The sequence below is a fragment of the Solea senegalensis genome, linkage group LG3, assembly GCF_019176455.1.
Source record: "Solea senegalensis isolate Sse05_10M linkage group LG3, IFAPA_SoseM_1, whole genome shotgun sequence".
NCBI lineage: Eukaryota > Metazoa > Chordata > Actinopteri > Pleuronectiformes > Soleidae > Solea > Solea senegalensis.
Window position 1 is genome coordinate 7,925,150 of NC_058023.1, and position 25,017 is coordinate 7,950,166.

Sequence of the window (25,017 nt, forward strand, 5' to 3'; positions counted from 1 at the left end):
AAAAAAGTAAAGGGTGGAATATAATGGGATTATGTGGGGCTGCAGGTTATGGCACAAGGACGACATTATTTGTTTGGTGGCATTTCCGACACAGATTTGGGTGCAGGTTTTGTGTTGTTTTCATCAACAAGTTTCACCATTGCAACATAGTAGGCACGTTTATAGACAGTGATCAATATCAGTTAATTGATATCAGAGCATACTTGAGCAAAGGTTGGTGCAGTCAGACCAAAAAAAAGATGTTTTCTTTTAATTATCTAGAAGACAATATGAACCTTTTTAGATTGACATCAGATCGTTCTAATGCAATACCTGACCTGATTGCACACAATCTTAACATGTATGTTTTTTTTTATTCAGAGACCAGAATATAGAGGACATATTTACAAGCAGATTAATTCAGGGTACAATGATGTACGTGGGCGAAGGTGGAGGGCTTTGTTTGTGAGCAGGAAATAAAGAGCATCCAGACAAGCTCCTGCACTGAGAGACACTGTCTGGTCACACTGTCAGCAGCTCCATCTGAGAGCCATACAGAGGAGACATCGTTCAACACTGCTAAAATGTAAGGATGAAATACTTGTGCTGGGCAAGTGAGCTATTCAGAGTGAGAAACACACTGCACAACATTGATTCCTTTTCCCCATTTCTTTGGCGTTCATTTTAAATGTTCATTGATCTCTTGTAGCGTGTCATTCATTGCACACAGAGAGTGATTCATGTCGGTCATTAAGCAACAAATGTATGCCTGTTTTTCCAGGTCTTCTGCTGTGAGGATCCAGGATCTTGGTGGTGGAGGTGGAGAAGGACATGGCCCCTCTCTCCGCTGGTGGTTGCCCCCTCTCCGGCTGTGATCAGGCATACGGCGGCACACGACTATTATTTGTGCAAATAATACGTTACTGTAATTGAGTAGGTTTTTTGTGTACTTTTTAAAGTCATTTTAAAAACGTATCATTTTATTTTCATTTAAATTTTTTTTGGGAACTACTATACTTCACTAGGTTTTAAATTACATCCATTACTGAGTAAACTGAGGACAGGAGAATGATGGAGAGGGGAATGATGGGGACAGGGGAATGCTGAAGACAGGTGAATGAAGACGACAGGTGAATGATGACGACAGGTGAATGAAGACAACAGGTGAATGATGAAGACGGGAATGATGAAGACAGGGCAATAATGACGACAGGTGAATGAAGACGCAGGTGAATGATGAGGACAGGTGAATGATGAAGACAGGTGAATGATGGGGACAGGGCAATAATGACGACAGGTGAATGAAGAGGGGTGAATGATGAGACAGGTGAATGATGAAGACAGGTGAATGATGGGGACAGGTGAATGATGGGGACAGGTGAATGATGAGGACAGGGGATGGGGACAGAGGAATGATGAGACAGGTGAATGATGAGGACAGGGAATGATGAGAACAGGGAATAATGACGACAGAATGAAGACGACAGGTGAATGATGGGGACAGGTGAATGATGAGGAGGTGAATGATGGGGACAGAATGATGAAGACAGGGCAATGATGATGACAGGGGAATGATGAGGACAGGTGAATGATGGGGACAGGTGAATGATGAGGACAGGGAATGATGAGGACAGGTGAATGATGGGGACAGGTGAATGATGAGGACAGGGGAATGATGAGGACAGGTCAATAATGACGACAGGTGAATGAAGGCGACAGGTGAATGATGGGGACAGGGGAATGATGATGACAGAGGAATGATGATGACAGGGGAATGATGAGGAGTGTAAAACTAAGGAATATTAATAGAGCATCCTCTTTTTTAGTGATACTAAGACTACACCTTTTGCACCAACATTGGGTGACAGTATCCCTTACCTCTTTGTATCTGTTTGGTATGTTTGTTTAACTAGATAGGTTGATTTTTAAATGGTACATACACAACTGTATGTGTATGAACCATACTATGTAAAAAAAAAAGAAAAAAAGAAAGATAACATTAACAAAAGCAGTACCTAGATGTATACAGCTAAATGGATGGTGAAGGTCTTCAAGGAAACCATCAAGCTGAAACAAGTCCATTAAGGCAATCTAGTGAATGTATAGAGAATTTAACAGAGATTTACAAAGATATACATGTTTGGTAAAAATAGCATAAACTTAAACATAAACACAAAGCAAGCCTTGTTCTGCCGGGACATATTAAAGGAGACATTTCTCTCCCACGGTTTGACTTGGCCGTGTCTCTTCTCTTCCCTACAGTTTTAAATCCCCACATATCCTAATAATGTCCTCCCTCTCTTCCAAATCCCCTTATTCAATTATGGCAGCCTCTAATACACGTGTCAACATGTTTCATTAGTCTGACCTCCATTCTCACCAGAGATTAGCTCTCGCTTCTTTCTTTTTTATTTACTAAATGCAGAAATGTCATTTTCCCCGGGACAGAGGGAGAGAAACAGTGGAAGAGAGAGAGAGACAGTGATTATTTTTTGTTTATTACATTTCATTCTATTCAGCCAGCCACAGCTTCCCGGTGTTTCCTGAAAAGACTATTAAATATGCGGCCTGAAATTTACTTATTCAGCTTTCAATTTTTGCTGCAGCCTACATTCAGATACTTAAAGAACATTACACAGAGTGCAGAACTAGATCACGGTTTTAACTCTTGGCTTTCTACAGTTGTCGGTTGGAGAGCTTTCTTATCACCCAGCGAGTATTCATGAGCTTTATGTAATCAAACAATTGTGAGACTGTAGACATTAGATATGCGGCATGACTACTTTATCTGCGTAAGTGTGTTTGAGGAGACGCGTGTCGTAGATGTTTCTTGTGGTAATGGTTGGGAGTTCCTGCTCCCTTGAGGGCTTTGTCATTTTTTTTTCCCCTGTATTGTTGCCCTATAGTCTGAAGGCCATGTGAAGGCGGGGAATAGATTACACATTACGGTACATGCCCAGTGGATTCATTCCCTGTGACACGACATCTGTAGAGAGACAGAGCTGCGGAAAGCAAGGCCTCACTGGTCATTATCATTCCACTCAAGTTACACACATCTCATGATGAGCCTCATCTCTCCATCGCCCCTTCCCTTCCCCTGTCTCCTCCTCTATTTCCACATATCCATGAATATCCCCGTCTTCATCAGGCCACCCCCCCACCACCAGCACCACCACCTGATTTTGTCTCTCTGGAGAAGAGACACGAGCGTAAAAAACAGGAGCGGACAGAAAGAGATGGATAAAAACCAAAATATGAAGATAGAGGCCGAAAAAAAGAAAAGGAAAAGAGAGGAGTGGATTTCTTTCACATCTCTCACTGCCTTTTTTAATCACTCGGCCTTTGGCTATGCTCATTTGAGCAGAATGCCTTTCAGGTCAGATGACACCCAGCGAAAATATATCACAGTCTATAAGCTGCTCATCGAATTTGTTTGATTCATCTCAATCTCGTAGTCACTCCTTTTACTTCTATCCTAGAGTCTCTCAGTCGGTGTTGTTATTAATTCTCATCATTCAATTGCTCTGTATTTATTACTCATCCACAATAGCTTTGTCCATGTTTCCCCATCTCTACACTTCTCTCTCAGTCCATTCTCCTAATCCGTCTCAAGTGCTCTTCCCCTATTATATGTCCACACTCTCCCTCTTGCCCCCCAGTGACCTTAATTACAACATGTAAAACCCTGACCTGGATCCAATTTCCAGCCTCTGACCACACTGTCCTAAGATTAATGCCTCATGGGTGAAATTCAATTAAGTTCTCTCTAAATAAAGAGGGGGGACAGAACAATAGGCTGTGAAACTTAGAAGAAAAAACACTGGGGTTAGAGGTCATGTAATTAAAGAAAAAAACAGTGATGGCTAAATAGACTCTTTAGGTTTACAGAGAGTAAATATGGCCATCAAATTACCCCTAATGCATTTCTTGACTGAAGATGTGCATCAGGGATGAAGATGGCAATGATTTGATTGGGCTTTCAGTTGAGTATGATTTCATTTGAAAGAGGAAGGTGTTATTAAAGCTGTCTGGAGCAGATTTAAGGTCACGGATCTCAACACATAACACACTGTATGTGTACTTTAATATTTAATACACTACATTGATCTGGACCCATGCTCTCTCTCTCTCTCTCTCGTGGACATTACCCTCGGTGACTCAGGTGTGGAGTGAATGGCTGAAAGATTTATCAACAGATAATATTCAATTTTTAATGGATTTAATGGATGAAACGATTTTCCTCTAACGTGGATTTACTTCTGGCTATGGAGTCGGTGAACACTTAGACGTGGGCAGGAGTCCAGGCTCAGCCAGGAGGATATACTCACTCCACAGGGCTTCATATTTTATCCATGACATAGTTGTACTACAGTTAGTATACATTTTCGAGTTCAGCTACTGTAAATTATGCTGCACTGCTCTTCATTGGTTCAGATTATCCACATGCTGACACAAAATGAGTAAAAATGCATCTGCCTCCTAATTCTCTTGGGCTAAATTATGTTTAAATTCACTTTATTTGTATGTATTTGTAATGTAAATGTGTTTAAATGAGAGCGCACAATGAGTACATTCCTGGCCTTGGAAGTCATTTCCATGACATGGATATAACAGACAAAAATGGCTTTGACAGTGAAATCAGCGTCAGGGAAAATTGTATTTGCCCGTTACTGAGAAGACATTTCAGACCACATTTGTTAAATCAGTGATTTTTGTCACGGACAGTGTAAGAAAAAAAATAAGCTGAGGTATTTCATTGGAATGACAAGGAGTTTTACGTATACTGGAGGTGACAAACATTCACACAGAACAAGCTGACACACGGATTCTTAGTGTGAGTCATGTCTGTCTTTATCTCCATCACTATCTTTTTCAAAACATTTCGGGAAACCACTAGAGTTAGCGAAACTGTAAATAGGTCATGCCGAAGCGATGTATACATTCATTTTATTTGGAATAACAAAATGCCCCTCGCACCAAAGCTGAACAAATACTCGACGCTACAGTGCCATTTTTATTCGAGCAGGATATAGCACACATTAAGTCACACTGTGCACAGCCATACGGCTGCAATCTGTGCTTTAATTACCAATTCACAGGGATGAGATCTCAGAGCCAACCCACAGTGTTTATGACCTGCTTGTGAATACTGCCTCCAGCCAGACATATTTGAGTCAAGGTGGACTGATTGCCTGGGAAGATATAGGGAGGACAATAGAGAGGGTGTCATTAAAAGTACTATATTCAATTTTCAGGCGTTTTGCTGCTACTAAAAATGAAAGTAAATGAATGTTGTAACACGCTTGTGCCCGTATCGTTACAATTCATCTAACAGATGTGGGGCATCTCTGATCTCCCTACTGCTAAAAGACTTTCAGAGTCATCTGATAAGCTCCTCTGAAAAGCTGTTATAGAAATGTCAGACTGCTGAAGGACAGAAGAGTTTTCATCTGATAAGCTTCCTCTACAAAAGCCGTGTTACATGTTTACGTCAGACCTGAAGGTGCAGAAGGGGAACCTCTACACTGTCTTGTAGTGCCTGCATGGGCGTGAACATCAGAGCGTGCCCGCTGCATAGTTAATTGGGAATTTTCTGTCCGTATGATGTGTCCTGTCAGTTTCTTTCAGTGAGGCTGTCAATAATAAGGCGTGACTAGCCTGGGAATCACAGCAGCAGGCCCCCAATCAATCTCAGAGGAAGTGGGTGGCGAGCTGGGGACTGAGACTGTCACAAACCACTCACACTGCCATTCCGTTTACCCAAGAGACCCACTGAAGGTCACACAGGGTAGCTGGAGTCCAAACCTGTCAATCAACATGAGCCTCATGATTGTCCTTAGACTATTTAGAGGGATTGATGCCGTTGACCTCCCATATGGACTCCCGATGTGACCTGATACAAAGTTCATCAGACAGCAGCTTATGGCTTATCTGTGTGATGAAGTAACTTCTCTATACGTATCTTTGTAAAGCTTCAAGTGGAAGCATTTGGGCAATTCTCTTTCACCTAAAGGATCACTGTATAGCTCAAAATCCTCTTCACACCCTGATTGTCACCAATAATGGACGAAAATACATTTTATGGGAAAGCTACTGCTACGAAAAACAACGGCTACGTTTGAACGGTCGCGACAGAAAGAAAGTCCAGTAGGAAGCTGTTTCTACTGGACAGGGAGGTTCACTTTATGTCTTTGTGATCTTTTGAGAGTATTTGTTGTTTTTCGGCATCAAAAAAATAAGCGTCACCAAAGCGCACCGAAAGTTACCGCTCGTGAATCCGCGTTCGCTACCCGTTCCTGTGCTCTGGCAAAAGGGGCTTGGACATTTGAATTCAAAATGTAGCCTGCTCTAACTTGTTTTTCCAGGATCTCTAATCCTACCTTGAAGTGTTAATATTACTGTTTAGGTTTGCTACAAATCAAGGCCCCATAGCCAAAGATCAACTCATCCCAGGCGTTTCCTCTATATGGCTGTGGGGAGTGTGTTAAGCAGATTCAGGCTGCTGTAGAGCCCCATCCATTTTAGACCACTGCTGTGTCAGGAGAAATTCTTGCCTGTGTGAGAGCTTCTGTCATCCTGGCCTAATGTCTCTGCAGTAGCCTCGCAGGCTTAAAGCCAGACAGCCCACCCTGCCCAGGATGCTGAGCAGGGTGGAAGAGGTCACGGTAAAAATGCTATATGATTATCCTTTGGGACACACAGCGAGGAATAATAACAATAATGCATGGATGAAAATGAATGAATGAATACGGTGGCACTTAATACTTGTTTAAGGTCAAACATGGTTGGAGCTAACTGTGATTTAAGAATGATTTTGTTTCTACTACCAAAATATCACTCCAATCTCTTAACGTAGATGAATAAATAATATTAATTATAATAGATGAAGTTGGAAAAGTTCTGAAGCACACAGACGATAATAGCCCTGTTTATTCGAATGAACAAAATTGACTTAGTTGCCGTTCATTTGTCAACTGCTTCCTTTTCCTGAGGACAGTGACGCTACACTGAAATGTATACAATCAGGAAAGGTTGCAGTGACATGGTTTTGCCAGTACAATATGAAAAAAGTAAGGCAGTATTGTCTGTATACAAAGCAACTGTAACTGTGAATGAACTATGAACGGAAACTAACCATCCTTGCTCGTTGCAGAACTGTAGAAAATCAATGTTGAATGACGAGACATAATGAATAACCTACTTTTCTTTAATGAAACGACACACAATGTAATAATGATACAAAACAATGCCACCGCGAGCATTCGGAATGGTTCCCAATTAAACTGCTATTCTGCAGGAAACCTCACAGGGAAATGAATAAAATATACAGCACAAAGAAAACGTATCTGCCATTGAACGACCAAATACAGGAGGACAGTGTGTTTATTTTACTGGCAGCTACTGTGTGAGTGGCCTTCACCAAGTAGGTGAAATGGTGGACACTGGATACCCAACAAAAGCCCACTCTCTCCTGGATAGCAAAGAGAATGTGGTCGAGAGAGAAAAAAAAAGATTGTATTATTGGTGTATTATTCTGTTTTTATTGTAACACTGAAATCTGAAACAGTTTGGTCTTTGAGACAGAGGCACCTAAAGGGGTTGTCTGTTTCCAGTTTAAGTCAGTAATCAGTAAGACATGACGCTAATATCATTTTCAGTCTTTGGAACATTAAATAAATGTTATTGCCTTGAGTTATTGGTGTTTTTTAAGCAGGGAGTGTTTCGCTTGTGTCAATTTCTCCTTTCTTTTAGTTTAATATTGATGGCCTTTTGCGTTTATATGATCACCCTTTGCTCAGATGTTTGTATTCCTCTCTCCCGGCTACACTTTTCATTTGCGTGCCCTTTCATGTACAAATGCACATTTCAAAACTTTAAACTCTTAGCTGCAGTCTCCGGGGCTGAAATGAGACCTGGAGAGATTTTAATTATTGTAAAATTGAATGGGGCGGCAGGCAATAGACTGTTATATAGTGCAAGAACATGGCTTTCGCAGAACAAAAAGAGACATTTTAGTGCCTTTGGAGAAGGAAAAATTAGAGCCTATGATGTAACCAGTTCCTTGATGTTTGGGTAGTATTTGAATAATAGTTTAAATTTGAGTATTTGTCTGACAATGTCGAAAAAATATCTTATAAAGCATTTAGAATATGACGCCCACATAAAACATGGTAAAACAAGTAATATGTGATGATAGTGATTTTTAAAAATCATAGCTTCTATAAAGGAAAAACATGGACTAAGGTGTCCTCAAAGTTTAGGCTGGCAAAGAACTATCTTGACCTGGACCTCGTCTATTACATCCGAGGCTAGCTACAGATCTGGGTGGATATTCCCTTCATTATCCCCTCCAGTATCTCCAGGGAGATCAACATTACACCTGCCAAGAGACAATCTCCCAGGGCCCGGTTAATTTGTTTCCAAGTATGCATCGTGCTGGCCTCTCGAATAAACTGAGGCGGTGGAAGCGGTGGGGGACTCCATTCAGATGGAAACCAAATGGTCCGTGGGCAAAATCTGATGCAATTCTGAAGTCAGGGGACTGGAAATGTTTTCAATTTGGACTCATTAACGTGCACACACACACACACACACACACACCCCACCCTCATTATTGGAAACGGTAGTTTTATTTATTTAAGGGCACCGTAATTAGTTTGTTAAAGCTGAAACAGCTTCAGGCCTGCTGTTAAGAGTGATATGTGATCACCTAAGAGACAGTTAAGCAAAGTAAATCAAATGGACGGTTGATATTACCATAAATTTTGTTTTACAAGACACATGCGCTGGACTCGTATCGTCTTAATGGTAAATTATAATTAAGTAACGCATGGTGACCAAAGTACAATCACACTCGTGTGACTGCAGGAGTGAAAGGACACCAGCAAAATATGACAAATCAACAATTGACCTACTCTAGGACAGAATGGCTGCTACTGAAAGGTCAGTACAGTAAGGTGGCAGAGAAATTGAAAACACCTTAATGTTATTTTTTATGGTTTATTAAGATTGTTTTAAACTGCAGGTGTGCAAGGTTAGCAGCATGCTATCCCAGTAGAACTGGAAAAAGACATAGTGGTGTAATCACATGTTTATTTCCTAGCTCTCCTGGGCTAACCTATGGCCAAGTGGAAGGGAATTGGGCTTGTAACCGGAGGGTCTTCTTAAATACAGAGACAGGTCAAGGGCATGGGTGCCCCTGAGCAAGGTGCTCAACTCAATTGCTAACCGTGTGCAGATAAGTACGGCCCACTGGCACTGTGCTCACTGTGTTTCTGTGTGTTCACTGCTGGTGTTAAAAGAATGGGCTAAATGCAGAAGTAAAACGATCCCTAAATGGTGTGTGTGTGCAAATAAAAGTCATTCTAATTCTTAAACAGTAAACTTTGAAATCAAATAAGAAAAAAGTGCATCACTACCTTGTGCAAAATGTATCCATTAGTATCAATTCACGTCATTTGCTACCATCACACATAAAAGCCACAATTTCAAAATTATTTTAAAATCTACATTCGCTTCAACACATGATAATTCAATTGTTTATCCAATCACTGTGTCCCCGATTTGTCAAAGAACTGAAATACTTTGTCAAAAAAATGATTTATTCTTACTAGAAATGTGTAATTTCCTGAGGTGATGTTTCATTGTGTTTGTGTTTCTTCACTCTTATGAAAGCTGATGCTATTTTAGTGAGTTGTAGACAGGGCTGTTACAGCACAGGGGTTTTCACCGCAGTAAATGGGGCTTTATGCTGACGATGACGCGCTATCTTGTCTTTCTCTGCAATTGTCTCGTTCATACCATTTCTGTGACAGCCTTAGTTGCAGATAAATAAATAAATGACCATATGTTCATCATAAAGTTGCCCATTCACGTACTTTTTCGAGACTTTATGTCCGTCAAAGGCCTTTCACCGATAATCAGGATCAAAAAGTTCAATGTATTGTCAGACATAATCGCTTACTTTCCAAGCATGTGAACCAGAGTAAGGTGCCAGCACATTTCTCACAGGCAGGCAGATAGAGATCAGCAGTGACTGAAGCCTGGAGTTTGTCCTTCCTCCAGCTGTGAAGGACAGCCTTGGGTTTAAGAGACCTAACATTGATTTCCTTGGCCTGGTTATGTGATGGCTGAGTCACCAAGTGTCTGACCATTAACATTTACCAAAATCCTCCCCCGCCCCCTTAAAAACATTTCTATTCCAACAAGCACAGGTACATGCATGTGCATTTCAGGCAGGGAGAGCTAGACCGAGAGACACACACACACACACACAGACAGACAGACAGACAGAGAGAGACAATTACAGAAAGGTGATGCTTGGAAAGCTGCGAAGTGCCTAAATCCTCCAGTGAAAATCATCTAATTCGCTAACATGTCACACGTCCTCGCCTTTACCAAATAGGTTTATTGATTTTCCTCTTTGAAGATGTTTTTTTGGCTGTCCGCTGGGCACAAACACTGTATTAATTCTGGCTACAGGGTGATCAATATAAATGGCTGGCTAGGCATTGTTTGATGTAACAAGCATTATCAGCAGCTTTACTTTGAACTCTGATAATACAGCATCCAGCCCCCAGGTAAATCACCTTGTACTTTGTTTTGTTTATCTTGCATTACATGATAGTGGAAGGGGAAACTAAAGAAAACATGGAAGGAAACCTGTGCGTGACTCATTTTATTTTACATCCAATCAAAACTATAGGTTAGACATCTAGTGAATGCCTATTTGGAGGGATTGTTATTGTACGAAAGTATTTGAAAAATAACTCCAATGTTAAGATCTAGGCATTGTGAAGATGAAGCCGTGTGCGTTATCCCACTCTTCTGTTATGTTTTATTATCTTATCATGTGCCCACTCCGGGATGGACTGTAGACAGATGGCAGTGGGCTGTGGGAGATGCTACAGCAGAGAAGCAGAGTATAGGCTGCATAGATATAGAGGGATTATGGCTGTGATTCACCTGCTGGTAGCAGCGAATATCTGTCGGGGATATAGAACGATATTATGCCTTTATTATGCTGAGCTGCATAAACACAATGAACAGGTAAACATCTAGCTTTGTGACTACTGGACAAATGGGAAGAGGCACTATTTATATGGTTGGTCGACCAAAATATCAAAGATATTCCACTGTTACATTGTGATTAATATCTAAACTCATATTTTCTTTACACTTAAAAGCACAGTGTATATCTAAAGCTATTGCTTTGCGTCTGGCAAAGGGAAAAGAAAAAATCTAGGTTTGTATACACTTATCTATAATGGCTAGTATGTCTACTAATGTGCACAGTTTAAAATAATAATAAGGTTGTGACATATTACCATTAGGGGAACATTCTGGGAACCAAAAGAACGTTCTATAAAGGTTATATGAAAGTAACGTTAGGGGAACGTTCTGGTATCCTTTCGAGAATGCTCCCTAAAGATTGTAAGAAGGTTGTGACACAGTAATGTTCTGAGAACCAAATGTGCAACCAAAAACTAATCTTAGGGAAACTTTCCGAGAACCTAGGGGGGAACCTTCAGGGAACGTTCCCGCAACCAAAAGGTAACGTTCCCAGAATGTTCTGGGAACCAAAAGAACGTTCTATAAAGGTTATATGAAAGTAACGTTAGGGGAACGTTCTGGTAACCTTTCGAGAATGCTCTCTAAAGATTGTAAGAAGGTTGTGACACAGTAATGTTCTGAGAACCAAATGTGCAACCAAAAACTAATCTTAGGGAAACTCTCCGAGAACCTGGGGGGGAACCTTCAGGGAACGTTCCCGCAACCAAAAGGTAACGTTCCCAGAATGTTCTGGGAACCAAAAGAACGTTCTATAAAGGTTATATGAAAGTAACGTTAGGGGAACGTTCCGGTATCCTTTCGAGAATGCTCCCTAAAGATTGTAAGAAGGTTGTGACACAGTAATGTTCTGAGAACCAAATGTGCAACCAAAAACTAATCTTAGGGAAACTTTCCGAGAACCTGGGGGGGGAACCTTCAGGGAACGTTCCCGCAACCGAAAGGTAACGTTCCCAGAATGTTCTGGGAACCAAAAATTGTTAGCTGGGTATGTTTTATCAATCAAATGTTCAGTATGGACCAGAACCGCTTCCAGTGATACTTTCGCCAAGTTTAGTCCGGCTACGGATGGTGTTGTGAAACGACACAAGGCGGCAGTTTCTTCTCAGCAGACGTTTCCACAAGAGATAGAGTGCATATAGAAACTTGTGTCGTAGAGCTCCGCGTGTCCACACACAAAAAATCGACCTTTCACCCTCCTTTATGAGCGGAGTCTGGCCGCTGGCAAGTACACGACGTCACCTGGAGAATTGCAACCAATTCTCTTCAACCTTGGCCATCGCGTCGGCGCAATTATTTGCCAAAGTTTAAAAATCTTGGAACACCATAAGAACCACAAACTGGGTGTGCATGTGTGCACACTACTCAACAACTTTTTGTGCGGATTCATAAAATCATGGGAAATCAACTCAAGAGTAATCAGGGACACAGAGGGAAAGGTCTTAGTAAGAAAACATTTGCTGATATTAGAAAGGAAGATCTTAAAGGTCACTGACAGGCTATTGCACTTGTTTACTTATTTTCTTACTTGTGCTTTAACACTTTTTTTTTTCCCCTATAGACAATCCTCTTTGGGAGGCCCGAGGCAGCGAAAGGTCAGATCATGCGGAGAACATAACTTCATGGGAAACAAAATAGTCAAACCGGAGTTTGGTTTGACTATTTTGGACTTTGAAAGGCTGATTTACACAAAATGACGATTGGTCGCAACGGAGAGCAAAGAGTCAACGTTTGTCAGCTAGAAAGAAGTGTGGTTAGATTCAAACAGCAGTGTTGCAAGATGCATTTGTGTTGTGGTTGCATACAGTGTCATCAAAAAACAACATGAAGTGTTCACAGCAACAACTGCAGACATGTTTTCTCAAAGCAGGAGAATCGAGCACAGATGTTAAGATGAAATCAGAACTTGTTCTTTACGCCTTTTTCAAAAAAAAAATCATCTGAATGCCAAACAATGGGAATGTCAGCAGAGTGGTGAAGAGAAACTCTGCACATTCTGCAACACTTTCACCTTGAAGTGTTAGTGAATGGGAGTCTGGACACATTTTGCTTCTTCTTCTTTTTCTTTTTCTTTTTTTTTTCTTTTAACTTGACCAACAAACACATTTCCAATAGAATCAACAGTTTCTTCTTTAAACCCAAGCAGAAGGGATAGCAGAAAAGTGTTACCTTCAGCCCCGGGGTCAGGTCGTCGGGGTCAAAGGTGAAGGTCCAGGACGTGAGCCATAGGACAGGACAAGGGGGTGGGACACATACAGTGGCGAAGGTGACAGAAATGCACAAAGACATGAAGGCTTGAAAGGGGATGAGGAGGAGGAGGAGGCACAGTGGAAATCATGATCGTGGATGGAGAGGAAGAAGGCGGCAGCGACAGGGGAGGATTTTGCAAAGGGTCAAAACGGCGAGGGAGAATTTCGGAGGAAATGGAAGAGTATGGCACCAAGGGGAGGTAAAAAGCAGAGAATAGTGAGGGGAAAGCGGTTGTATCAAGGGGCTGGGGGCGAAGAGGTTGAGTCAATTCCTCTATAAAAAAAACAGAACCAAAATAAAAAAGGAATGAACCCATACCTTGGTCGTTTAACGTCAGGTGCGCCAGACCTTGAAAGGGAAAAAACAGAAAAAAAGAACAGAAAGAGGAAGAAAAGAAGGTCATAAACGGCACGGGAAGAAAAAAAGCATTGTCACAACGTTGGACTGCAGTTTGTGACAGACATCCTGGGGCAGACTTGGATGTCAGAGTTCAAATCAAAGGTAAAACGAGAAAGAGAGAGGAGTATATACAGAGAGATAGAGAGCGAATAGTAACAGAAAACAAGCAAACACTTCTTGAGTGAGGTGTGGGGGGATTTAGAAAAAAAAGCATTTTCATTTGGCGCAACCCCCGAAGGCTATTGCTCTCACAAATGCTTTTTTTCCTCTGGAGTACTTATGGAACACACAGAGAACTGTTTGGCAGGAAAGGCTTGAACTAGATTCCTCATCTCCTGAACTCACATCGTAAAGAAAAAAAGAAAAAGAAAAAAGAATCTCAGCTCTGCAAGGTTTCATGCAGAGAGAGGGTCAGAGATAAACCTGGAAGAAAAACAAAAAAAAACAACAACAACGCTACAGGGTAAAATGTTCTGCGCAGTCTGTAACAATCCAATGCCAAAGATTATCCCCACTCAGATGCAAGGCTGCAGCATCACAATAGCCACCTACAATTGTTATTTAGCTTAGTGTAGGCTATTGTGCACACATTGTTAAACCTGCGGATCAATAGATGCAAAAGCAAGACCATGTCCACAATAAGCACCTTGCTGTTGCGGATGAGCAGCGATGGAATAACATCAATTAACCTCAAACTTAGGCCACAAAACCAAGCAAAAGACTTTCTCCACACACTCTCATAACCCACACAAAAAGCATCCGCAGCCTCACGACAAACACGCGTCACAGTTTTGAGACACAGTTGGAAATATAACCAGAAAGACAACAATGTGTCTTCTCATAATAGGAAAATATTGAGAAAAGGTGTCTCCAATATGTCTCCAAAAATATAAACACTGTTAATGATGATGGTGTTACCATGAAATCTCCAATAACACAATATCACAATGCACAAAAACATCTCTCAACAATTAGCACAGTACATTTAGCCACCATATGTTTTGGCTACCGTACAGAAGACTAAAAATGTCTGGCAGGAGAGATTACGACATAATATTGGTTTAAACAACTGAGCTGACAGTGTCCATGTCCTACAAGCATCCAGTAGCATGTCTGGTGGTGAAAGCTCTTGGAAGAAAATCTAAAAATGGAAAAATAAAATATAAAAAAATCACGGGTCTGAAGCAGGCTTTCTCCTCCTCAAATAAAACACATGGTCAAAGCAAACTGAATTCAACCCCCGGGGCAACACAGAGTATCAACACCATATCCGTTAGAAGTGAGAAGTCCCGAAAGGTCAAATCTTTTCAAACCGAGCCGTCTTTCCGTGATCAATACCGTGTCAAACACCAACACTCTTGGCGCTACCGGCAACCAGCCCGGCCTAAATAACCCTTAAACATCGGGAAAGTGCTGTGTTGCAGCGCTGTTGACTTATTGTACCATTCACCAGCAGGACCAAGAGAAAAAAATAGACCTATTTTCCTGTAGAAAAGCTGTTTCAGTAACTCTTTAATCTCAGTAACTGGTGGTTACAATTTATGAATATTCAGCACTGGAATAAACATAGGAGTTTTTGGATCAGGGGTTGTCTCCACCGAAGGCCTGTGCACTGACATTTAGACACTGTCTTCCACTGTGAATGCACTCAACACATGTGTGCCGCGGCGAGCAGGCAGGTAAATTGCAACGCAGGAAGTACAGGAGCTCAAATCGCTCGACACTACGAGATCGTCTTATTGTCCTCGCTCTTAATAACATCTGTGATTTGGGGGCAGAGGAAATGTACAGGCGGAGTGTTTTATTTATCTGGCTGCAGTCAGTTTCCTGCCAGCCCTTTGCAGGGAGTCCAATCATTCTCACTCTGCCTCCCTCTGTTTTTGTTCCCTTACTCATAATCCATTAAGGAGATAAGGCGAGAGCTCCTGCAATGAAACAGAGCGGTGCTGTCACTGCATACCAAATCATTCAAATACCCCTCCCCACCCCATCCACATACAGCTCAGGCAGGCAAAAGAGATTCACACAATTTAAGAAGAAGAGAAAAAAAACAGGCAAAACAGACAAAGTATGAAGATATACATGGAACAAAAGGAGGAGACAATACAGAGCAGTGGCAGCAAGTTGTCAAATGTCATCTCCACCGCCGCCGGTAACCAGAGAGTCAGAGATTCAGGTGCGCAGGTGGCAAAGAAAAGCCAAAAAAATCAATCAAGAGGAGAAATCAATTCCAAGTATTGTATCAGACGGTGAAATGGAAAATTAGAAATGTGTGATTTGATCTTTTCAAGATACAATACTTTTCTTTTCACACAGCATTTCTGGAGAAGCAATAACACACACACACACGACACTCACAGCCAGTCACACACACATTATGTTTTGATGGCAGAAGCAGATGATGCTAAATTCCTAACATGTCCACTCTGGATCAGGATGCGACAGCTTTCACTAATAAATGGTTTTTGAGAAAGGGGAAAAAAAAAGGGGGGGCGGCGTGACTGGAAATGTGAAGCACTGATCACCGCGGAGCATCCTAATAGAAGACACGAGGGAAAGATACAGTTTTCTTAACTACCATTCGACAACAACACTGGGACACTGATCAAATCACCGCCGCGTACATCCCGAGATCGTGACAAAACGTTAGGTCTCCCCATCTCCTTGGTACGTGTGCATTTGATTTCATCCTTAATTCTGCGGCAAGTACAGATGGAAGTACCTAACGGAACCAGCGCTGAGTGGAAAGCGGCTCTGATTGGCTGGCTATGATTGACTGACAGATGGTGCATGCTCATGATTCTGTCATTAGGAGAAGACATCCTCAAGTCTCATCTTCCCCAATCCTGTTCCCTCTGTTTTCCTTCTTTCCTTTTCTGTCCCCCACTTTGTTATTTCTCTCTGCTTCCATGAACCCCCCCCCACATCAGACCAGCTGCCTGCTTCCTCTGCTGCTACATTTTTAAGCTCTTCTTCTCTCAGGTCTGCTGAGCACAAGCAACTATTGTTTGACAAACTACTCATTTCATTCAAATGATCCTTTGCGGCTGAAAATATAAGTTACTGTAGTCCAAGCAATGTTAGGGGTTGCGTCTATGAGTTCATGAACACATGAGTAAAAAAAACTTGGGCGGGCCTTAGGAAGCTGCCTGCCGATTGGCTCAATGGACAGGAAGTAGTCACGGGGCTTGGAGTCTGTCCGTCTGGAACTCGTTCCCCAGGTTTTTCCCGTCGACATCCGACAAAATAATTGTAAGTATCGAACGTTCATAATCGGACAAACTTTAGACACATACATTTACAAGTTCCTTGGCCATTGAGCTGTCGCTCCAAAACTTAGTAGCCAATCAGCAGGCAGCTTCCTAAGGCCCGCCCATGGTCAGAATGACAAACAAAAAAAAACACGGTGAGGGAGCGCAAACAAAAATCCGATCGTTGCAAACAAAAAGAGTATTTTCAAACAAATAAAATACAATATTTTTGAATGATTAAATCAATATTTTATTTGCAATGTTCATTTTTGTTTGTGCTGTTTGGAAATATTGACACAAATCTGATGCCGTAAGTGTTAATAATAATAATTTTGTAAAACGTAGTGGTGAAACTGCAACAAAGGACTCGTTTATACTCTCCCCTCCCTTACACTTAAAGGATGTTATTATTTATAATTTACAAGCTTCTGAGTTCAAATACAAAACACACATTCTTGCTGTCCATTCAAGTGGAAGACGACGGTCTCCATACAGCAAAGTATATGTCTAAAGTAGGCTTACTTTAAGGCCACGGAAACCAAACTGTTTTATTTTAAAGCAATTATACCGTTTACACACAACCTCACTATAAAATGTAGATTGATATGTAGATTTCATTAGTTTTGTGACATCCTATGATTGTATCGTGCATATGTTTTCTGAATGACCTTGTACGAAATGAACGTGACGTCACTTCCGCTCCGATACTCGCGGATTACAGCGGGTCCTCGCCGCCGCCGCGCAAACACAAACAGATGTCCTCGGTCTCAGGACAGCAGCAGCAACCAACGCACAACCAGAGGGGACAGAGAAAAATGGGTCTCATCATCATTATCCCGTTCTCCCCCTCCCACATTTCCTTTCCTCTCTCTCTCTCTCTCTCTCTCTGTCCCCTCGTTCATCAGACGGACACAGAGACAAACTCGCAGGGATGTGGTTGCTTTTCAAATCCCTTATGGCGCTGGGACGGCATGTTAAATAGCATCGCCCTCCAAGGACTCTCACGAGCATATGGCCGCCGCACATTTACGTGCCTCACAGACACAAAAAGGCCTCTTCTTCGCTCGCTGATTCACGCACAACAGGAGTCACACGACGTATTTTTTTTTTCCCATAACACTAACCTTTGATGACTTTATGTGGAAGCAAGCAAGAACTATCTCAGTGTATTAAAGTCATGAAGTATAAAACAGGAACAATAAATGGTTTTATGTGCAGCTCATTGCTTGATGCACCCTTGGCACGCGATATAAAACCGCATCCTATCCAAAATGTTTGACATCATCGCAAATCACTGGCTTTTACTAGACTTTGGCACGGATAAAGTTTAATAGAGAAATCATCGCGGCAGGTCTCCCATCGGCTCAAAGTGGTGGCATGGCCCTTGACGGCCCTGAAACAAACCAGGGCAATTTGTAAAAACATCTGCTTAAAGGACGAGACAAACGGTTCTGAGCGAATGTGAATAATTTCCATGTCAGTAGCCGGATCTACAGTATAATGCATAATGTCTCTGCACGGCTTATGCAATATAGAAACTGTGGCTTTAATAATTCACAGTGGATTTCTATTGAGAGAAAGATAGAGAGAGGGGTGCAGGGGCCAAGAAAACTTCTCCACTCAATGCACAGCGCTATAGATTGATGTCAAAGGTTTCCACGTCTGTCAGCGCTTTGAATTATTAACACAGAACTTCCCCACGTTTCATAAAGAAGAAATGTGTTCGATTCACTTTAATAACTGGTAAAAAATGTACCCAATGAGTCCACCGTGGCTTACTGACAGTGCAAAGATTGCAGCTCACTGAGATTTTAATAAAGGATAAAGAACTTACAGTGAACATATTCGGCCTGCGAGGTAATATGTTTTACATGCTGTATATTCTTCAAAAAAATGTCTGCCTAGTGCTCTGCTGAACATTAGCGTGTCTTACTAAGCTTTTCAAAGAGGAACATTGTTAAAGTGTATTCGGGACACATAACAAAAATTAAACAAAGAAAACTTTTCTCTCAAAAGTCAGAAAAAAGTCTTGATTCTGCGAGAAAAATTCTGACCTTTTTTCTGATTTTAATTTCAGAATTCATGCTGTTTTGTTTATTCATTTATTTACATGTGGCCCTAATACGCTTCCATATAAGGACATCCTAAGATGAACCCTTGTCAATTATTCGATGTCTGCATTGACCCTTAATGGGCCCTATAATGTTCAACAGGTTAAGCTTCTGTCAGTGCAAAAGTGAAGTCAGTAAACTTGGTCACAGTGGTGTCTTCCGCTTAGCACAAAGTACTGTATACGTCGCAGAAAAGCAAAGATGAATGTATCACGCATAGGATTATAACTTAATGTGTAAGATTACATGTGGGTTTACTGCGTGATATTTCATAAGAAGAAAAGGCTCACAATAACCACCATGCAGGCAGTCAAGCAAACGTGAACCCATGATCACGTGTGAATTCAAACAACTGACTCCCAGAAGGAGAATGAAACGATGCTGCGCGGCGCGTCCTGACCCGCCTCGCCTCGCCTCACGCCAAATGAAAGCAACAAAACGAAACACAACAAACAAAATTCAGTGGGTCACTGGAGCAAGGCCCATTTATACTCCCATTTTCCTCCATTTACCACCCCACACGCCTCTTTTTTATTGGTATGGATGTTACGATTTCTTTATGTGAACCCAATTTGAATACATACATTTTCCTGCCTCTCTGTATGCTAATGATGACAATGACCAATCGAGATGAGCAGACAATATGCTAATATGTAGAATTATATTATATAATGTCATTTTAAGTTTGCTTCTTAAAATATACTCTTGGGTACGGGTTTACATCTTTACTCGGTGCATTTCTTTCTGGCCAAATGCCATAGGTTTTCAAGGTATCTGAATAAAAAAGTGTTTGTTTTTTACACCAATTTACAATTCTCTTCTCTTTCTGAGTGTGTGTGTGTGTGTGTGTGCATTTGATTTCCTTGGAAATACCACAGGGAACTGTTGACCCCAGGCGAGGCACTTAAGCTGAGTGAGTGAAGCATTAAATCTTTATGGTCACTTTCCGCTTTACACAGCGGCAACAGCCATCATCTGTCAGCAGCGATACACTAAGTTGTTTGGAGGCCTGTCAAATGACGTGATTTACTATTCAAAGTTACAATTACAGGGCCGGGGCACTATAATTAAGGCTGCATGTGCCAACATTTGCAAACTGAATACTCTGTACTGCGATGTTGTCAAACAACCCTGTTTGCACCTAGTTTGGCTCCGACTTTGGCGTTCCAGAATTAATGAAGGCACTGCCCTAACATAACGTGAAATTAAAAACGCGAAGATTTCACATTTAAATGTATGCAGCGTGGCACATTGCAAACACATGCAGCAAACACTCCTGGCTTCATAGAGCTGTCTATTCCGTACACGGGGACGTTATGGTTAAGTCTCACAGCACAAAATCACTCACGTCAAGATAATGCGCCGCCCCACAACTCCTAATTAACGACATAATGCCGAGTGAATTACTCTGCTCACACATTTTTGTTCCGGAAAAACACATTTAATATGTCATGGGAAGTGTCTGGAAAAATAAATCAGTGTGTCTCGGAGATCGGCTGCTTCGTCTTCATTAAACAGTTCATAAATAAATAGGCCGTCCGTATGTCGACGGCAGGAACTTGAACTAATTTAATGCTTTAGCCAATGAAGCTAACGCGCTGATAATTTCTTCACTGGCGCTAATTTACCCAAGACAGACGAAAGACGCTGAGAGGAGCCGCGGTGTTTTTGCAAAAGTCCCACTGCATTCACTTCAAAGCAGCTGCGAGTCTGATGCCGAACAGCAAATGTAGCATGCTGATGCCGTCTGGTACATCTCCAAAAATATACTGTATATACTTTCATGAGCCCTGCCTTGACTGGACGATACAAGCCTCTAAAAAGGGAACGGCGTTCACTAAATAGACATTATGTTCTATTGAAGACCTGAAGACTATTGATTGCACCATAGTTAACCCCTCGGGAAAGTGTTTACTGACGTTATAAATCAAGTGAGAAGAGTATGCTCATTTTACAATAGACCTTTCTTTAAATGGAGGTCCAGTAGAGTCACCCCCGGTGGCTTCACATGCTGTCCATGCTTCCTTTTCATTTACGGGGTTCCTACAGCGATCTGGTAACCCCCAAAGTATCCATCTGTCCTTGCCTCTCCTTGTCCCTAGTCTTCTGCCAGTGCCACAGATGCACCCCGGTTCATCCACCCTCTTTCCACAGCCAGCCTCACAGAATGAATGCCTCTGATTGCCACTTCTGGACGACACTCATTAGGAAAGCTAAAAAAGGAGGAGAGTGGGCAACTAAATGTGTGCAATCCTTCAAGTTTTTTTTACCTTTCCGAGAATGCCAGAAGCCGTGATTGCACCAGATGTGATTGAGAGACCTTTCAGCATTGATGGGCGGACGGAAGCCAGCCTTCAAGTGTATGATTAGCACATGCGACCACAACTCTTTGTTATGTAGAAAACCTCCAGCCGCGCGCACACTCACAGCATTTCCCACAGCTACTCCATTCCTTTCAGATCGTTTAACCTCTATCTGCTGGTCTCTTCTTCGGACGTGTGTGATTCCATACTGATGCTGATTTGAAACTGTTCGAAGCTATACAACACCGACATCCATCTCCTACTGCTTTATCCTCCACATGAGGGTCGCTCAAACCGGAGAACCCGAGAACATTCAAACCACGAGACCAACACGTCTCAACAAAACAAGGGAGAAAAAAGGACTTCTGCTTTGCTATCACAGTATCAGCCATTGCACAAGTACAGTTATAAGCCACGTCAGTGAGTAAAACAACAACAGAACCTCGCAGTCCTCCGAGCCATGGAAGCTCAAGTCAGAGACAAAGTAATCTAAAGGGACATTAGTGCAAAATAGCACCTTGCCTTGAGCGTTTTTTGCTTGTTTAATGTTTCACTTTGACAATTTCCTGCCTTCAGCCGGTGTTTAGGAACACATATTCCTTTTACTCTCCATTAACAGCGTGGCAGTGAACTGTGGTTTCCTGTTCAGTGAAAGAAAAAAAATAACTAAACAAGAGAGAGAGAAGAAAATCTCAATGACTTTCCTTGAAATGTGGTTCCCCGTGAAGTTTGCAGAGGGTGACTTCCTGTTTTGTGTCAGGGGGTGGGTCTCAGCAGGTAACAACAAAAACATCCCATAATGGAAAATTAATGTCTTCCAACTGAGATGAGGCACTAATTTCATTTAGCTCATTGGGTCGGGTAAACACCATTAAGACTAAGGAATCCGCAGTGCTTCTAGAAGTTCATTCATTTGAGTGAGTTGGGTAATTATGGCTGAATTAATGGAAATTGTGTTGCAAATGTATTAATTATTTACGTGTCTATTTTCTGAGGCTGGAATTCTCTTTGTGGAGAACAATGAAATGATTTAACTGACTCTGGAAAGTCCCAACTGGAGTATCACACTTTCTCAAAACAGCATAATTGTGCTTCTTTGTTGCAAAATGATGGATTAAATAGTTCTGAAGAGGTTGCTCAGAAATTAGCTCTCATGAAAAACATTTTTTTTCCCAGAAGTGGCTTAAACAGATCCCACTGCACAACAATACTCAAGTGTGACTACAATGTCACTGTGGTAATTCAATTGGTGGCTTGGCCACGTGGAACATTTAAAATGTCAAACAGGAAGTGATCGCGGTTTCCCGAGAAGTCGGTGCTGTGCCCTTGCAATGGCACTAGTGCAGCTACATTGAGGTAACAGTTAAACCAAAGTAGACTTTTGAGCAAAGGTAACATCAGCGTCTTTAGTTTCAGCCACTGAGCAAAAAGCTCCGCTGCTCGCTTCTGATCTCGCCAAACTCCAATTAGGCAAATGAACAAATACCGGCGAGAGAGAACAGTCCTCTGCATATTCAAACAAAATGACTCCTGAGTTTAAAGAGGCAGACGCCGGTAAAGAAAGAGAAGAGAAAGGAGGAGGAGAGAGAGAGAGAGAACGAGCGAGAGCGAGGGGAGAGAGCTGATCACAAGAAAATTAAACGGCACTGAACCTTGTAAACAAATATTTCAACAATGTTAAACACAGTATAGGAGACGTCTGGTGTCGGTGTGCTGTGAAATAACCCAGCTTTGTTTGAAATTGGGTTTCACGAATGATAGCTACCAAGGAAAGCTATAAAGACACACACACACACACACACACACAAAGTGCTTTGCTATGTGTTATTCTGAAGGACCATCAATCATGAAAACTATGTTTTCTTTTAATTGTTTTATATATAAAGGATGGCAAGGAAAATGTAGCCGCTAACAGATTAAGGAAGGCCCGCATTTCGCCCACCGTCCTACCAGCCGGCACATAAACTTGCCCATTCGAACAATGTGTTGTGTTCCATCTTGACGTGTCAGGTGAATTTCCCTGAAAAGTATGAGCGACTGTATTCAAAGCAACATGACGGTGCTTGGGGAATAGGTATCTCCCTTTAACATCCCGAGTTTTGTTTCTCTTGAAAGTCCCTCATCACTTTACAAGACCGCATGTGGACAAATGCGAGATATGCTGCAGCCTGACACTTGTTGGCATGGCAACTGGCTCCGGTGTCTGCCGTGCCATACTGGTGCACTCACATATCCTCACACCTTCACATTCCTCTGCTCTGTGTTTGCCCTCCATCAATCCAATCTATCGATACCATTATTTCCATAGATTATGTTCATTGCCTCTGCCGTTGTTATTTGGCCTCCACACCTTGAGACTCACCTATGTGCGTCATCCAAAGTGTCTCTTTCAGGAAGCAGGCAATTAAGCTTTGTTATTGTGCATCTTATTACATTATGCACTCAAATACATAATGCTCAATCTGTAAAGTCATGGGGGAGTTTCCCACCAAGGTAAACTCAGCAGGGACTTCAGGTATGGCACGATGAATTAAAGCTGACCCCCCCGTCATAAATCTTCCCAGTGCAGCGAAAATTGCCTTCTGGGACTAAATACTTGTTCATATCGTCAGAAATTCTGTATCCCATTAAATCCAGGAAGCTGTGGCAGTATTGTTCGACTGTACACATTTTGCCAGCACACATAATGGAGCGCAGACAAGTGAAGTAAACACAAAGCGAGCCATTTATTTACATTTACCGCACTGCTATCATCTAAAACTAGGCTATTAAAAATGAAACCCAAGGGAACTGAGCGCGTATTTATCTATTCAGAGTGTATTAAATGTATGTCGGTGAATCGACGTATGCAAAATCACCTTCATCATATCAGTTTCTCCGGCAGCTGGTCTATCTAAAATAACAAATGGAGCAGCCTGTTAGCCCGAGGAGATCTCTGGAGACCGTCACAGGCCTCGGGTGCGAGGGGTCCACGCTATCTCACGGCCGCACCTGATCTGTGCACGCACACGAACGTGAAGTTTTCGCTCATGCCCTTGAGACTTTATTCATGCGTGTATGGCAAATACTGTAATAAAAAAATGAAAAAAATGACCACGACAACCATCACCGCCACTCCATTCACATCCTGACGACCACATCAGACTGGGCTGTTATAGGAGGCTCCACTGATCCCATCTGTCACAACTTCATCCTTAGATCCACCATGCTGTTTTCTAGCCCCATGACAGCTCTTTAAGAAAACCACTCAATCTGTTCTCTTGGCTATTTCTTGCATTATTTGCATTTATTCTCTTAGCAAAAGCGTCGAGGTGTGCAGAGACCCCTGCCGGCTGCTCCACAGGAAGCCGTGTTTTTTGTTTTTTTTTTCCCCACTCCCTGAACCTCCCTAATCTATGATCCCACCCTCTCCCTGCACCACCACTCACTCACTCACTCACTCACTCACTCACTCACTACCTCCACATCCACAGAGGTGTCTGGAGGTAGATCAGTCGAGCTTGGAGCTGTCTGAGTCACAAGCTATTTGGCACTCGATGCCCTTATCCCTTCCGTGGCAGCAGTGTGGCTACAGCTGAATACCAGTCACAGCTGGATCAGCTCATCCCCAGGGAACTGGATTAGTAGCCGAGAACGCTCACGAGAGAGGGAGGG

At 42.1% G+C, this 25,017-nt stretch overlaps 1 protein-coding gene across 5 annotated transcripts in view; it reads right to left on the reverse strand.

The window, feature by feature from the left end:
* The window catches only part of LOC122766875 (neurexin-2-like), a 563,355-nt gene that overhangs the window by 406,049 nt on the left and 132,289 nt on the right, over nucleotides 1–25,017 (reverse strand). For 4 of the 5 annotated variants that reach the window (XM_044022083.1, XM_044022085.1, XM_044022086.1 and 1 more), the window contains exon 4: nucleotides 13,618–13,647. The exons of the other annotated variant lie outside the window; for it this stretch is intronic. In XM_044022083.1, coding sequence (XP_043878018.1) covers nucleotides 13,618–13,647 — 30 coding nt within the window. The remainder of the gene's footprint in view (nucleotides 1–13,617; nucleotides 13,648–25,017) is intronic. 5 annotated transcript variants of the gene reach the window in all.